At 43.8% G+C, this 15867-nt stretch overlaps 1 protein-coding gene across 1 annotated transcript; it reads right to left on the reverse strand.

Annotated features, from left to right (window-relative positions):
• Positions 1 to 12395: 12395 nt before the first annotated feature.
• LOC130994277 (uncharacterized) lies at positions 12396 to 15659 on the reverse strand. The gene has a single exon (XM_057919322.1). It carries the CDS (start codon positions 15657 to 15659, stop codon positions 12396 to 12398), a length of 3264 nt encoding a protein of 1087 aa, XP_057775305.1.
• Positions 15660 to 15867: the final 208 nt, after the last annotated feature.

The following is a 15867-nucleotide window of genomic DNA, read 5'->3' on the forward strand; positions in this document are numbered from 1 at the left end:
AGGGGGCGCGTCCATGATCGGATCCCTAGACCCCACCGCGGGTGCAGCCGCCCCTGGGACCAAGGCCGAACTAACAGCGCACCAAGGTTGCGCTGCCAGGCCCATGGACGAGGCCCTAGTTGCCGCCATAATAATATCAGACGCTGGAACTTTCGGGAACAGGGAGCAGTCACGGGAGAAGTTGAAGCCAATAGGCAAAGCATCGTCGGAAGAGAGATCCGCAAGAGAGCATGGAGCCGGAACCGGATCAAAAGTTTTAGGGTTAAACAGCGGCGGCTGGAGGGAAACCTTAGGCAGAACGGTGGTGTGTAACGGAGGAAAATCGGAGGACGAGAGGGTCGCCATAACGCCGGCCGAAGAAGGCCACAGCCGGCTGGCCAGAACCACCCGAGCCGCCTAGGCGGCGACCGAGAGAATCCCTTGAGAGAGGGAGCCTAGGGTTTTCATTCTATCATTTTTATCATTGACAAGAGCATATGTGTATTTCCATGTTCAAGTACATGATCAAAAACTCAGAATATCATGTTTAAGTACATGATCAGAAATTTAGAAACACTCAGAATTAAGTATATGTGTATGACAATGTGAATTATTTTGCATATTTAAGCGTATGTGATTATGTGCATGTTTCCTCACTGAGTATATTTTCAATATGCTCACCCCTTATCTTTTCAGTTTTGCAGTTCCAGAGTCGAGGTGGCCATGGAAGTGGAGAATGACTAGGGATAAGGATTTTTACATTGAACTTTTTAGTTGAACTTGTTAAGTTTTAGTTTATCATTTTATTTTTATTATATTTTATGTTCCTACTTTAGTTTTGGCAAATTGATTTTGAAATTAGTTTAAATTTTCTTTATAAATCAAGAAATTATTATTTTACTATCTTTTGTTCTCTAATTTTTTTTAAATAGTAAAGTTTATGAAAATTGGGGTGTTACATAGTGGTATCAGAGTGAGGTTACGTTCCTGTAGACTCGTGTTTTCAAAAGGGTTTAAGTAAGCTTAAAAGGTTAAATAAGCCTGGTCATTCGAAACTCATGTGCTGCATCGACTCCAAGGTATGTGTTTTAATTGCTTAAGTATATGACCATTATGATGTTTTACATGACATATTTTTACTATGATGAATTTATGTTCTAGTACTATTATGTTTAGCTTCGTTAGAAATAGTTGTAATTGTGTAATTGATAGATGGCACGGACACGTCAAACTCCCACTAGAGCTCAAGTTGCCCTACAAGCACGAATTGAGAAATTGCACGAAGAATATGAAAGATTAAGTGAACATTGTGAATTCTTGCGTGGACAATGCGAGAGATACGAAAGGATTAAGAGGCTACAATCGGCGTATGAATGCTATACATGGAGTAGCGACTACGGGTTCGTGGAACACGTGCAAAGGATGAGTAACCTCTTTCACGAATTGAACGAACTAGGAGTCTTTATAGGGGATTTTTACGCGACCAAGCATCTCATGAGCAAAGTGCCTGCACCGCTACGACTCATTGCCCAAGAAGCGTACGATATGGTTACGTCGTTAGAATCTTATGATTCATTTGTTCGAAATTTACTTGATCATTGGTGTTTTTGGGCCGATGGACTTAAAAGAAAAGATGAGATAATTAGAGAGGAGGAAAACGAGGAAGATTCCGAAGAGAAACCCCAAAGCAACAAAGAAGAAGGACCACAAAGGAAGAAGTCGAAGAGGGATGAGAGCGATGATGATGAGGATAGCAACGAATGATGAAGTTTCTCTCGAGTTATAATTAGTAGTAGTAGACGTTACATTCATGAAGTTTAATTTACTTATTTTTTAGCTTTATATTTTTTAGAAATTTTTTGTTCTGCAAACGTTCGAGTTAATAAAAAAAATAAAATTATTGAGTTTAATTTAGTTCACTTCAAAATTTGTTTGTTTACGTTCAAAGAATTTTTTTTAGGTTTCGCTTAGAAATTGAACGTGTTTTTTTTTCTTGATTGAGTGAGAACCATGCCGCCTCGTAGAGCCCCTGCCGATCAACAAAACGTGATGCAAGAATTCATCGCCACAATGCAAGGATTCTTTCAACAACAAGCTCAAGGTGCACAATACCCACAACACAATAATACAAGCTTCGTCGTAGAGCAGTTCCGACGTTATAACCCACCAAGATTCGATGGGAGGAGCGGACCCCTAGCAATGGAGGAATGGATAAGAGAGCTGGAGAGAATCTTTGAACATATCAAGTGCACTGATGCCCACAAAGTTTCATGTGTTGTCTTTTAATTCTGCGAGGATGCTAGCCATTGGTGGGAGTCCTTCAAGCGATCAATGACCGAACAAGTGCGACAAGGGTTGACATGGAATAGGTTCAAGGAGATTGTGACCAACCAATACTTTCCACGCTCCTATCGCAATCAAAAGGAGGCCGAATTCTTGGATCTCAAATAAGGGGAGCTATCCATCACCGACTACGAAATGAAGTTCAACCAGCTTTCACGCTATGCCACACGCCTAGTCAATACCAATGACCAAAAAGCGGATAGGTTCTTAAGGGGAGTACGACCAAAAATTCGAGGAATATTGGCGGCACAAGGAATTGAGGATTATGCTTTAGCCGTGAGACGAGCGCAAGAAGTTGAGGCGGGTTTGGAAGTGGATAAGCTACTGCGCAAGAATATGGTTGGGAGTGAAAAGAGGAAATGGGAGAATCCAAACGATGGAGAAAGAGATGTGCAAAATAAGAAGGAGAGAGTGGAGAACAAACCTAGCGAGGCACCACAGCGAACATACCCACAATGCCCCGAGTGCAACAAGTACCACCTCGGAAAATGCATGATTCGAAGCGGAGTTTGTTATTTTTGTCACAAGCCGGGACATATAGCCCCATATTGTCCGGACAAAAGAGGGAGGGAGCCGGAAAGGCGAGGAAATGCACGATTATTCCATATGGGAAAGCAAGACGAGGCAGAAAAACCTTGAAACATTACGATAAGTTCTATTTCTATAGAATAGAGATTAATATAGTAACGAGTTACCTCACAATAGAACAAGTTAATATGGCTCAAGAATCAAGACTAGAATTTCGAGGGCGAAATTATTTTAAGTGGGATAGGTTGTAACATCCCAAATATTTAGATAAGTTTAATTATTAGTATTTTTCTTGTATAGCTTATTATTTTTAAATAATTACATGATATATATATATATATGCACCATTAATTTTATCTAGATTGTATATTATTATTATTATTATTATTATTATTATTATTATTATTATTATTATTATTATTATTATTATTACGATTTCTATTAGAACTAGAACTCTTTAAAGATTAGTATAAATATGAGATCTATTTTCAAACCCTAGAAAACACACGAACACAATACCTTCTTTGGAAGAAAACTTGCCAGCGTAGTTTATAACTAGTCAGACTTCAAATTTTCAGGTGCGGTGCAATTAAGATCCTCATATCCAATTTGATTTGATTGTCTTCGTCTTTAAGGTGAAGGACTATATGCTTGTTGTTATATTCATGTATGTTTGAATGTGTTTTTAATTCATGTTTGATTATGCTTACTCAGATACATGTCTAGATACATGATCAGAATATCATGTTCAAGTAAATGATCAGAAACGCAGAATATCGTATTCAAGTACATGATCATAAATTCAGAATATCATGTTCAAGTACATGATCAGAAACTCAGAATATCATGTTCAAATACATGATCAGAAATTTAGAAACACTCAGAATTAAGTATATGTGTATGACAATGTGAATTATTTTGCATGTTTAAGCGTATGTGAATATGTGCATGTTTCCTCACTGAGTATATTCTCAATATGCTCACCCCTTATCTCTTCAGTTTTGCAGTTCCAGAGTCGAGGTGGTCATGGAAGTGGAGAATGACTAGGGATAAGGATTTTTACATTGAACTTTTTAGTTGAACTTGTTAAGTTTTAGTTTATCGTTTTATTTTTATTATATTTTATGTTCCTTCTTTAGTTTTGGCAAATTGACTTTGAAATTAGTTTAAATTTTCTTAATAAATCAAGAAATTATTATTTTACTATCTTTTGTTCTCTAATTTTTTTTAAATAGTAAATTTTAGGAAAATTGGGGTGTTACAGGCCCAATAGATTTGAACCAACGGCGCATCACCTCACTATGTCGTCTCTGCATTGCTGCCTCTACTTGACTCTGCATCCTGTAATATAAAATATCATGTCCATTAGAGAATGGATAACGAACTTAGTTGGTACATCTCAATCAACAACATACTCGTCCTCGTTTGGTACGGTGGGGCATTGGCTATACTAGCCTCAACATTTCTCCTCATCATCCACAACAACTGCCTCATCTCACAATCCATCACCTCAAACAATTCCGCCATCAAAACAGTTCATAACTCATTAGTGACTTAAACTCAACTCTCAACAGGAAAACAACAAAGAAACATCATCAACCTCTTACCTCATTAAGCCGGAGGAGATGGGGTGCTGGGGTTTTGTTTCGAACTGACTCCTAAACTAGCCTAAGAATTCAAGTTAGACTAGTACTCAACTCAAAGATGAAAGCAATCAAAGAATCCACTTAATCAAGCAATACACTCAGAGCAGAGATACCACTCTGTCGCAAGCCGATCTCAACGCTAGTAATAGCGGAGTCCGAGTATCGATACGACTACAATAGAAGAATAAAAAGACAAGAAGAACTAGATTGAACATCATGCGGAAGCTCACATCAAAGCATGCTAAGACAAGGCATCATAATTCAACTCAAGGTTATGAACGTCAACATCGTCATATCTCCATAAATATCAGGATTCTCATGAACAAAAACAAACCAGCTATAGCTCAAATTAATAAGGAAACATAATACTCAGAGTATTGCAGCAAAAGGTGAATCGATTATATGTATGAAGACATATAACCGCGAGTATATTGCTTGATTAAAAAGAAAACAAAGTATCTCATCATTGAGGTTTTATCAACATTCAAAAGGAAAGCAAAGTGTATCATCGTTTGGACTCTATGAACAATGAAATAACAGTAAGGGAGATACATCAGTCAAAACAATCCCCCGCCAGCACCAGACCAATCTCGCTCCATCGCTTAGCCTGCACATTTAGAAATATATGCAGGGCGTGAGTATATAATACTCAGCGTGCAAACGCCAAAAAACAAGGAAAGCTGCTCTTAGAGCTATAAGTTTGAAACTTGCCACATCTCAGCAATACACAGGAATAAATTTAGCGTAAATGAACCTGTGTAAGCAGTTTTAATAATCATGACATCATAAAGAAACGACTGCAGTCACAGATCTCAACATGTATGCACCACATCTACAACTCATAGTAGGCCTCCCTCTCAAGTACCGTGACCGGCCGACCCGAAGACGGCTCACAGTCACCTCTCTGCACAAAATCCCGCTTATGGCAGGACCGAATTCGTCTCATCTCATCAGTAGAGGGTAACATACAGGCTCAACATTTAAATTTTGGCAAGTCAAACAGTTCTCAAACATCATTTATCTCAAAACATTTGATAAACTCATAACATCATCAAAACATTTTAGAAAGCTCATATGATATAAGAATACTCAAAATATTGCCCACCTGAAGTCCTTCTCTTAAGCTCGGAAAGAAAACAAGCGACTTACTTCTTCATCTCGCTCGGGCCTTCATATATCATCATCATCGTCACCGAAGGTTCATGTGATAAAATAAACCTCAGTTAGAAACTCATTTACTAAAATCCAATCTCGTCTCAAGCTATAACTTATCACTCATCTTCTATTTACCCAAATAAATCTCAATCTCTAGGTATACTTAACTCCTAAGGATTCACAAGTCCTACTCTCGACTTAACACTCAACTCGAATTAAACTCATAGCAATCAAACACATAGACATGCATAAGCACAATAAGCATATAACTTCACACATAGATGTGTCACAAATAAACATCATTCTGCATTTTCACAAATTAAAGACCTCACCTGACTCGGTACAGAACTCTACTGGGGTCGAAACTCATATCATTAGAAACCTCTTTGAGTCTAGTTTCATTCAAAAAAAAGTAGGATGAAAAACTTCAAGTAGTTTAGTAGATATGACTGTTTTCCTACAGTCTACCATATTTGGCAGTTTTGAGCAATTGAATGTTTCGATTTTTCAAAAATAGTAATCATTGCGGAAAAGGCTTGAAATTTTATTAGTATGCTCAAGACTCTGATATATACTTCTCATAAAATTTTCATGGTGTTTGGGTAACAATAACCTCACGAATTAGTTGGCACAAAAGAGTTGTAAAACGACTCCACAATCAACATACAAGCAAACATGCCCAAAGATACTCAATTACTCACAAATGGCCTCATGCATCACATAACTCAATACATTTGCATAAACTCTCCCTTATTATGCAAACTAAACTCAATCATAATTTATATAGTCAAAGCTTGACCAAACCAAACATCATTAAACTCTAATATCATGCTCAAACTCCATATTTCTTTAATGAAAACTCTTCAAAACTCATTTTAAACTCTTATAATGCTCAAGAACATCAATACAAGGACATTTGACTCATTAGACTCGGCTCGGTGGCCAGAGCAGAGAAGAATAGCTCAACAGAGCAGAGAAGAGTAACTCGTCAGAGCAGAGCAGAAAAGCTCGACAGAGTAGAGCAGAATCACTCGACAAAGCAGAGCTGAATGACTCGGCAGAGCAGAGCTGAATGACTCGGCAGAGCAGAGCTGAATGACTCGGCACAGCAGAGCTGAATAACTCGGCATAGCAGAGTAGAAAGACTCAGCAAAGAAGAGCAGAATAGCTCGCCAGAACATAACAGAAATAGCTCGCCAGAGCAGAACAGAAACAGCTCGCCAAAGCAGAAAAGAAACAGCTCGGCAGAGCAAAAAAAAAATAGCTTGGCAGAGCAGAGTTGCCTCAAAACATTTTTCTTAAACCAAAGCACAAAAGACATGCAAGTCTCGATTTTTGATCAACTAGACTTTTTGAAACTTCACAAATGCAAATGAAACATCAATCCAACCTTAGATCTATCATTTCAAGCCACTTATTCACACATATAAATCATCAATTAACAAATTCAGGCATAGATACACATATACCTAATTTTCATCAAACTAACTCACATCAACATCCTCAAATTACATCATATCCTCAATATAGACCATCAATCATCATCAAAAGCACATCATAATCTCATGCTCATCATCAATTTATTGTTCAAACCATAAACTCAAAGATCTCATGACTGCCGTGGTACAGGCCTTGTCCCATCGCATTTAATGTGATCTGATGTTTTTGAGTACTTTGTGACGTCCTTCCACGTTTCTACTTTTGTGAGGGTGAGATCTCGGTCCTCCATTTTTATCCGCCGTTCTGGGGTGAAATCCCAACCTTCCATTTTCCTTTCACATTTCCCAACCCTAATAATTATTCTCCCCCCTTTCCCTCGATTCAAATTCCTTTCTTATAAATACCCCCATCGTCTTCATCTTCTTCTCTGAACTTTCTCTCAGACTTTTCTGGTTTCTCCGACCTCCCTTCGTCCCCGGTTCCTTTGTTAGGCTCCCCCCTCCGACTATCACTCTTCTTATCAGGTTAGGCTCTCCCTTCCTCCATTATCCCCCTCGACTTGCCCGTTCTTTCTCGATTGTCTTGTTGCGTTTGTTTGTTTTTTTTTTTCGTGTGTTCGCCATGGCCACCGTGAGTGCCAGACAACAACAAATAAATACGGCGGAAGATATGACGTGCCAGGGCTGTCATTTTCCTCGTTCTACCCTCACCGCCGCCCAAATGTCGGCATTACGGGGGTCGTTACGTATTCAGCCGGCCGATCCGGAACTGAAACTCCGGATGCAGCGAGAGTCCGGCGATATGCCCGATGCGGACGGACAATGGCGTAAGGACACCATTCCTATCTGGCACGCTTAGGTGAAGGCGGGTCTGCGTTTACCCCCTTCAGGCTTTCTTGTGGAACTATGCGAGCGGTTCGGGATCCCCTTCTTTCAGCTTTCCCCTTCTTCTCTCCGTAGGGCCCACATTCTTCATATTCTCTGCGCTGCTAATAATTATCCCCGCAGCGTGAACCGATTGCCATTATAAATTCACCGCTAAGCCCAAAATGAATTTAAAATTCTTGAGTGACCTTCACTCTATGGATAAAAAATTTCGCGACAAGTATTTTTTTGTACAAGTGCGGAATGGGACTTGGGAGGACTATGCTGGTACTAATGAGGTAGAATGGCATCGGACAAAGCACTCCTCCCCCCCCAAATAGGGAACCTCTAGATGCCCTAGAAACTGGCCTCATCGATCTCCTAAACCAAGCCTTTGTTAACAAGGATTTTGATGTTTTACAACTGGTCTCTTCTCCTTCTGTTCTGGCCGGCGCTGGCCTCTTCTCCCGTTATCCCCAAACCTCCATCGGTATATTCCAAGCGTTTGAATTGCTTAGTGTGTTAGTACTTTGCATTTCTTAATCATTTCTCTTCCTGCGCAGGTATGTGGAGGTCTAAGGAGCATGGTGCCCTTGATTCCTTCTGTTTCCTCCCCGATCCTGCTGTCGAGGGAGACACTACCCCACAGACTGGGTCGGCGCAGCATGTGACCCCTGAGTCTTTTAATCCCGGGCAACCCCGTTCGGGTTCGTCTGCTGCTGGCACTCAACCTCTCCAACTCCTCAATGAAGGTGATGCGAGTTCCGCTGAGGGTGCTCGTAAGCGTCGCAAGACTCGACAGGTAGTCTCGTCCAAGAGGAGAAAGGTCCCTGCTCCTGATGCCGGGGATAAGGATTCTTTTGAAGCTTTACTCGATGATGCGCCTCATCAGGCTGCGCAGGCAAGGGAGGGGTCTGACTCCGTTGTGGAGATTCCAAGCCCTCGTGCTTTGAAGGATTTGACCGGTCAGGAGTTCCGGTCCCAAATGGAATCGCAGATCGCCTCTGTCGACCTGCGCAGGTACGATGCTATGGACATGGGGGACCTAGCTTTCGACATGTGCCTGGGTGTGGAGCAGGTAAGTTACGTGTGTTCTTGTTTTTATGATAATTTTTTATGTGCGGATTTTTGGTTTTATGCCGTGAACTGTAATTGTGTCTGTGCAGTTGCGAGTAAAATGTTTGTCAGCCTCCCGCCATATGACCCGGGCTGCCTCTGGTCTCCGTGAGAAGGAGGAAGAACTCATGGCCTCTTTGGCTGATAACTCTGAGCTACAAGAGCAGCTGCGTCAAGCCCAAGCTGAGCTAGCAAAAGTGAAGGTGGAGAAGGAGTCCATCGAAACTGAGTTTGCTCGTGTAACCAGGGAGAAGGCAAAAGAGCTTGAGGCTGTCAAGCATGAGATGTCGGAGGAATACCGGGTGAAGTTGAATCAAATGAAGGCGCAGGTTGCCGATCAGGAGAATCAAGCTTTCATACGAGGGATAAAAGAGTACCGCCAACAGTTCTTCCTCACTGCGCGTGGTCAATTATTCCTGCGCTACATGTTAGAGGATTCTCTTCAAGCCTTCCGTCGTTCCCCTGACATGCTCCGCTTGATGGGGCCCGCTATGCAGTTCTTGGTGAGGGAAGGCAGTCGACTCGCCCTCGATCAGGTGGAAGTGACGCCTGAACAGCGCAGCAAATTTGACTTTGAGGCTGTGCTGAATCAAGTGGATGACGACAGTTTAAATGGGCTGTTGGGCGTCGATCCTTCCTCTCCTTTGACTCCTGGTTGGTGGGTTCCAGTTTTGGATAAAGCCCTTCGGCTCTTTGCTAAAGGTGAAACGAAGGACACCTTACCTGCGGCGCCGGTGATTCGGTCTCCCTATCTGGATGAGCTGCGCAGTCGTATGCGTTCCCCTCGCGGTAATTATCCCGGGGGGACCTTGGTTTACCCTCCTCCAACTTCCTCCCAATCTGTGCCTGTCTCTCCAGGCCGAAAGGGGTCCGTCCCAGAAGTGGCGCAGGCAGGGGCGGAAGTAGTGGTATCAGGGGCTGCGCAGGAAGAGGTTGTGTTTCAGCTGCCAGTGGTGTCGGATCCGGTGATCGAAGAGGTTGCGCAGCCTGCTTTTGTTGAGGAGCCCATTGTCGAAGGGTTCATCGTGGATCATCCTTCATCCCCCCAACACCTTGACTAGACGAATCCCTCTTATGTCTCTTTCGTTTGTACAAGATTGTCTCTTTCTTCTTTTCTTTTTTTTATGGAGACTATTCCTGTTGTAAAATTTCCTTTGGACCTATTTTATATAGTCGTGTGATTTGATCCTCTTGAATGTTCTGGATGGTGTTATTTTTATTTTTATTGCTATCGTGTAATATTCCCATATTTTATGTTTGTCTACATGACCTCCTACTTCTCTGTAAAAGGCTCGTTGTTAAAATCTGACTGATTATGAATATGATCGGAATTTTGTTAAGTGTTCATGTGTTGGGAAGGGTGTATGTAAGCAACCATGAAGAATTTTGTTTTAAAATTTTAGCTCTCTATCTTTCTGTGATTTGTGCAGCCATTGTGTAGCCCCTTTTAAGCATCTGTTGTCCTCCTGGTCTGCGCAGTCATATCTGCGCATCCACTATCCCCTTGGTCTGCGCAGTAATATCTGCGCGTCCACTTATGCAATCCATTATCTTTTTATGCAATCCCTTTGTAATTTTTTTTTTTTTTTAAGGATTTCGTCTTCTTGATATCCTGGCATTTCCTCTTGAGTAATAGTGTTATTTTCTTTCTTTAGATCCTTGGTGATAGTTTCCCTTGAATAGTTTCCCTCAAGATGGTACACCCCTAAGGTGGAACAAAGATGGTACACCCCCGCAGAGCGGCCCTCAAGATGGTACATTTCCGTAGCGCGGCCCTTAAGATGGTACATTTCCGCAGCGCGGCCCTTAAGATGGTACATTTCCGCAGCGCGGCCCTTAAGATGGTACATTTTCGCAGCGCGGCCCTTAAGATGGTACATTTCCGCAGCGCGGCCCTTAAGATGGTACATTTCCGCAGCGCGGCCACGTAAAATTTCTTGAGGTTACTTATGTTCCATGGCCTGATAAGAGGCCGCCCTTCTTGGTCTGCTAGGTGATAAGCTCTTCCTCCCAAGACTTCCGTGATGACAAAAGGACCTTCCCAGTTAGCTTCAAATTTCCCTACGGGCTTCAAGGCGTCTGCCCGTTTGAGTACCAAGTCTCCCTTCCCAAGTCTGCGCAGCTTTACTTTCTTGTCGTAACCAGCCTTGATAATGCTTTTGTACTTTGCCGCCCTCACTTGTGCTTCCTCTCTCTGTAGCTCAATCAAGTCCAAGTCAAGTCGGCGCAATTCTTCATTCTGTGCAGTATCATAGGTAGTGACCCGATGGGATTCCAACCTTATCTCAGCAGGTACCACAGCGTTCGACCCATATACCAAAGTAAAAGGAGCTTCTCCGGTTGCGGTCTTCGGGCTGGTTCTGAGTGCCCATAACACTGTGTCTAACTCCTCAACCCATCGTCCCCTGCTTCGTTCAAACCTCTTCTTGATCCCTTCACATATGGTGCGGTTTGCCAGCTCTACTTGTCCGTTAGCTTGAGGGTGGGCTACTGACGCAAATTTCTGTGTGATATCCATCCGGGAACAAAAATCCTCAATCCTCTTGCTTGTGAACTGGGTTCCGTTATCCGAAACCAAAATCCTTGGCACCCCGTATCGACAACAGATGTTTTTCCATATGAACTTCTCCACTGCGTTATCGTCAATTTTGGTGACAGCCTCTGCTTCGATCCATTTAGAGAAGTAGTCTACAGCAACTATGAGAAAGCACTTGCCTCCCGGAGCAGTTGGTAGTTTACCCACAATGTCGATTCCCCATTTGTCGAAAGGATGCGCAGCATGCATGATCCCCATTTCTTCCCCAGGTATATTGATTTTGGGAGCGTGTTTCTGACAAGCCTCACATTTTCGCACAAAGGCCTTCGATTCTTTGCTGATTCCGGGCCAGTAGAGTCCTGCTCTGATTATTTTCCTTGTGAGATCCCTGTGTCCACCGTGGTTACCGCAGCACCCTTGATGGATCTCTTTCAAGGCAAACTGTGCTTCTTCAGGGGCCAGGCATTTCAAGAATGGGTGTGTGTAGGACCTCTTGTAGAGCTGATCGTCGATGAGGGAGTAATTCTCGTATTTGGCATACCGTGAAGTATCCTCTTCCATTCGTTTACCATTTTTCAGATAGTATATGATGGGTGTTCTCCAATCATCCTTGGTTTCAATGTTGTATACCTGCGCCACCACCGCTCTCTTAGGTTCGAACACCAAGGTAATGTCCTCGCTCCAAGTTTGTTCGACTGCACTGGCTACTCTGGCCAGGAGGTCTGCTCGTTGGTTTTCTTCTCTCGGCACTTGTTGTATTTCGAATTTCTCAAACTTTTTCCCAATCTCCTAGACTTTGTCGAAGTAGTGTTTCATTCTCTCTTCCTTTATCCCGTAACCTCCTGTTAACTGTTGCGCCACCAATTGAGAGTCAGTCTTAATCACTGCATTGTCGGCTCTGAGTTCTCTGAGTATGTGGGCTGCCCTTAACACTGCTTCATATTCGGCTTCATTATTGGATAGCTTATCTTCAAACTTGATAGCGAATTGATAGACTTCCCCTTCGGGCGAGGTGATGTAGATTCCCACCCCACACCCTTCTTTAGTGACCGACCCATCAACCTGTGCTGCCCACGGTCCCCTCATAGGCCACCTTGTTGCTTCTTGAATAAAGTCCGCCAGTGCCTGCGCTCTAATGGTAGTGCGCGGCTCAAACTCGACCTCGTACTCTCCGAGCTCTATGGCCCATTTCACCATCTTTCCCACTAGATCCGGTCGCCCTAGGATTTGTCTGAATGGTATTATTGTTCTCACAATGACCTTATGTGATAAGAAGTATGGCCTCAACTTTCTGGCCGTGATCATGATTGTGTACGCGGTCTTTTCAACCTCAGTATAGCGTAGCTCTGCACCCTGGATGACCTTGCTTACAAAGTATATCGGTTTTTGTTGCCGGTTCTCCTCTCGGACCAGCACTGAGCTCAGAGATTCAATTCCCACAGAGATATATAGGTACAATGGTTCTCCTGAAGAAGGCTTTGTTAGTACTGGTAGTTTGGTTAGGTAGGCCTTTAGATCTTCAAAAGCTCTCTGGCACTCGCTACTCCATTCAAATCGACTTCCTTTCCGTAGGACTTTGAAAAACGGGAGACTCCGCTCAGCTGAGCGTGAGATGAATCGACTTAGTGCGGTAATCCGACCATTGAGTGTTTGAATTTCTTTGACATTCCTGGGTGGTGTCATGTTCAGGATGGCTTTGACTTTGTCAACATTAACTTCAATTCCCTCTGGTGTTACCCTGTAACCCAAGAACTTTCCTGATTGCACTCCAAAGGTGCATTTGGCGGGGTTGAGCATTAGTCTGTTCTTGCGGACTACCGAGAAGGTTTCCTCCAGATCAGCCACGTGGGAGCTGGCTTTGATGCTGCGCACCAGCATATCGTCAACATATACCGATATATTTCTCCTTAGCTGTGTCCTGAAAATTTTGTCCATCATACGCTGGTATGTGGCCCCTGCATTCTTGAGGCCGAAGGGCATGCTTTCCCATCTGAAGACCCCTGTGCACACTGCGAAGGCAGTTTTGGCGACATCCCCCGGGTGCATCTTCACTTGATGGTATCCTTGGTAGGCGTCCATCATGGACAGGAGTTCACACCCCAAAGTAGCGTCCACTAGCTGATCTATCCGAGGGAGTGGGTAACAATCCTTAGGACAAGCTGCGTTAAGATCTCTATAGTCCACACACATTCTCCACACTTTGGCTTTCTTCTCTACCATGACCGCATTAGATATCCACTCGGGATACTGGATTTCTGTAATGTGTTCTGCTTCTAGGAGGGCCTGGACCTGTTCCTGAATTGCGGCGTCCTTCTCCGCGCCGAAGTGTCTTGTTTTCTGTTTGACGGGTTTGACCATCGGGTCTACATTAAGACGATGTTCAGCTAGCTCTCTGTCTATCCCTTTGAGGTCGGAAGTATTGAATGCAAATATATCCGCATTCCTGCGCAGGCATGCGGTGACTTCTCTTTGGAGGACGGGTGTCATTCCTGCTCCAATCTTGGTGGTGTATCCCTCCTTGTCAGGAAAAAGTTCGATGAGCAGGCACGCGTCACTCGTGGATACAAGGGGTTGTTTATCAATTCCGTCTCTAAGTTCCATGATTTCTCTGCGTTCAGGGTTTGACGCGGTGACTATCCCCACCTTCTCATTTCCTTGATCATTGGGTTCCCCCGGGATTTTTGTTTGCTTTTGTTTCTGCTTTCGAGTGTTGGGGTCGTCTCCCATATTATCCTTTTGTTGCTGGGTTAAAGTTTGTACATGACATTGCTTCGATGTAGCTTGATCCCCCCACACTTCCCCAATCCTTCCACCGTCTATCGGAAACTTCATTTTGAGGTAGAATGTGGAAACTACTGCCTTGAAGGTGTTTAGAGCGGGCCGCCCCAAGATGATGTTGTACGTGGGTTTCGGAGCGTCTATGATCAAGAATCTGATTGTTCTGGTTTTATAACCCTGCGATCGTCCCAAGGTGACTGGCAGTTCTACCATTCCGATTGGTACTACTGATTCTCCTGAGAATCCATAGAGTGGTGCATTCGTTGGTTCAACATTGACATCCGAGCCAAGGGCCTTCCAGCAGTTCCAGTACACAATATTCACCGCGCTGCCCGAGTCCATGAAAACTCGGTGGACCAGGCATCCAGCCACGTCTGTTGAGAAGACTAAGGCGTCATCATGGGGGTACATTAGCGATCTGGCATCCTCCGGGCCAAAGGATATGGTGGGTTCACTGGCTGCGCTGGTAATAGCCATGACCTTTGAGTTAAAGTGTCCTGTTCTCACAGATGTGCCCATGGCCCTGCGCTTGTGTGGAATTTCCCTTCGAGGTTCTTCCTCCTGTTCCTCCGATGAATATGCTTCCTCGTCGGAGACTTCATTCCTTACGGTCTCTTGGGGATGCTCTCTCAGTTCCGTTTCTAGGCTCTTCAACTGACTTTTAAGGAATGATACCCTCTCTTTGAGTCTGGTATTCTCTCTTTGGGTGCCCCGACTGCGCTGTGGAGTAGTGCCACTTGTAGAGTCACCTACATCCTCGATTTGGACATTGTTAGTGACAAACTTCCTCTTGTTCCTCCCTTGTCCTTCCCCGGTATTCCCCATTCCCTTTTGCGTGACCGGGTGTGATATGTTAGGTAATTCGCGGTCCCTGTCCTGGGCTGGTACTGTGGTGGTTTTCTTGTGTGTTATGGGCTCGACTTCTTCCAATGCTGTTGGGGTAACGAGAGGGCGCTGCATCCCTGCCAGTTGCCGGATTGTAGCATAGTTGAGCATTGCTAGCATTTGCTCAGTGATCGTGACATTGAGGAGCCCTTGTGTGGAAGTAGGCACCGTACCCCCTGGTGCTGAAGTTCCGATCAGAGACTGTGTTGTTCCCGGAGTAGTCCCAGTAGGCCCCGAGGCCTGGTTGTTGAAAGTGGTGAAACCTGGTGGTGTGAGCTCAGACAAGTTAATCCCTTGGGTCGAAGGGATTCCAGCCTTCCCGGTTCCTGACTCCCCCGCGACTGTGTCAAAATCCTTAGCCAGATTCCTGTACAGGTCATCGGTTCCCATGGTTGGTACCTGAGGGAAATGTAGATGTTAGCATAAGGACATATGAATAATTATCGCTGCGCAGGCCGCCTGCGCAGCCCTGTTTTCGTAACCCCTAGAATTATTGACTGCCCTGGTGGGGGCCGTAAAACCCTAGAAAAACCCTGAAAAGATTCAAAGAAGTCCACAAACTTCGGCCCATAAAGCCATTCAGGATCAAATGTACGGA

This window comes from Salvia miltiorrhiza, chromosome 7 (assembly GCF_028751815.1).
Source record: "Salvia miltiorrhiza cultivar Shanhuang (shh) chromosome 7, IMPLAD_Smil_shh, whole genome shotgun sequence".
NCBI classification, from domain to species: domain Eukaryota; kingdom Viridiplantae; phylum Streptophyta; class Magnoliopsida; order Lamiales; family Lamiaceae; genus Salvia; species Salvia miltiorrhiza.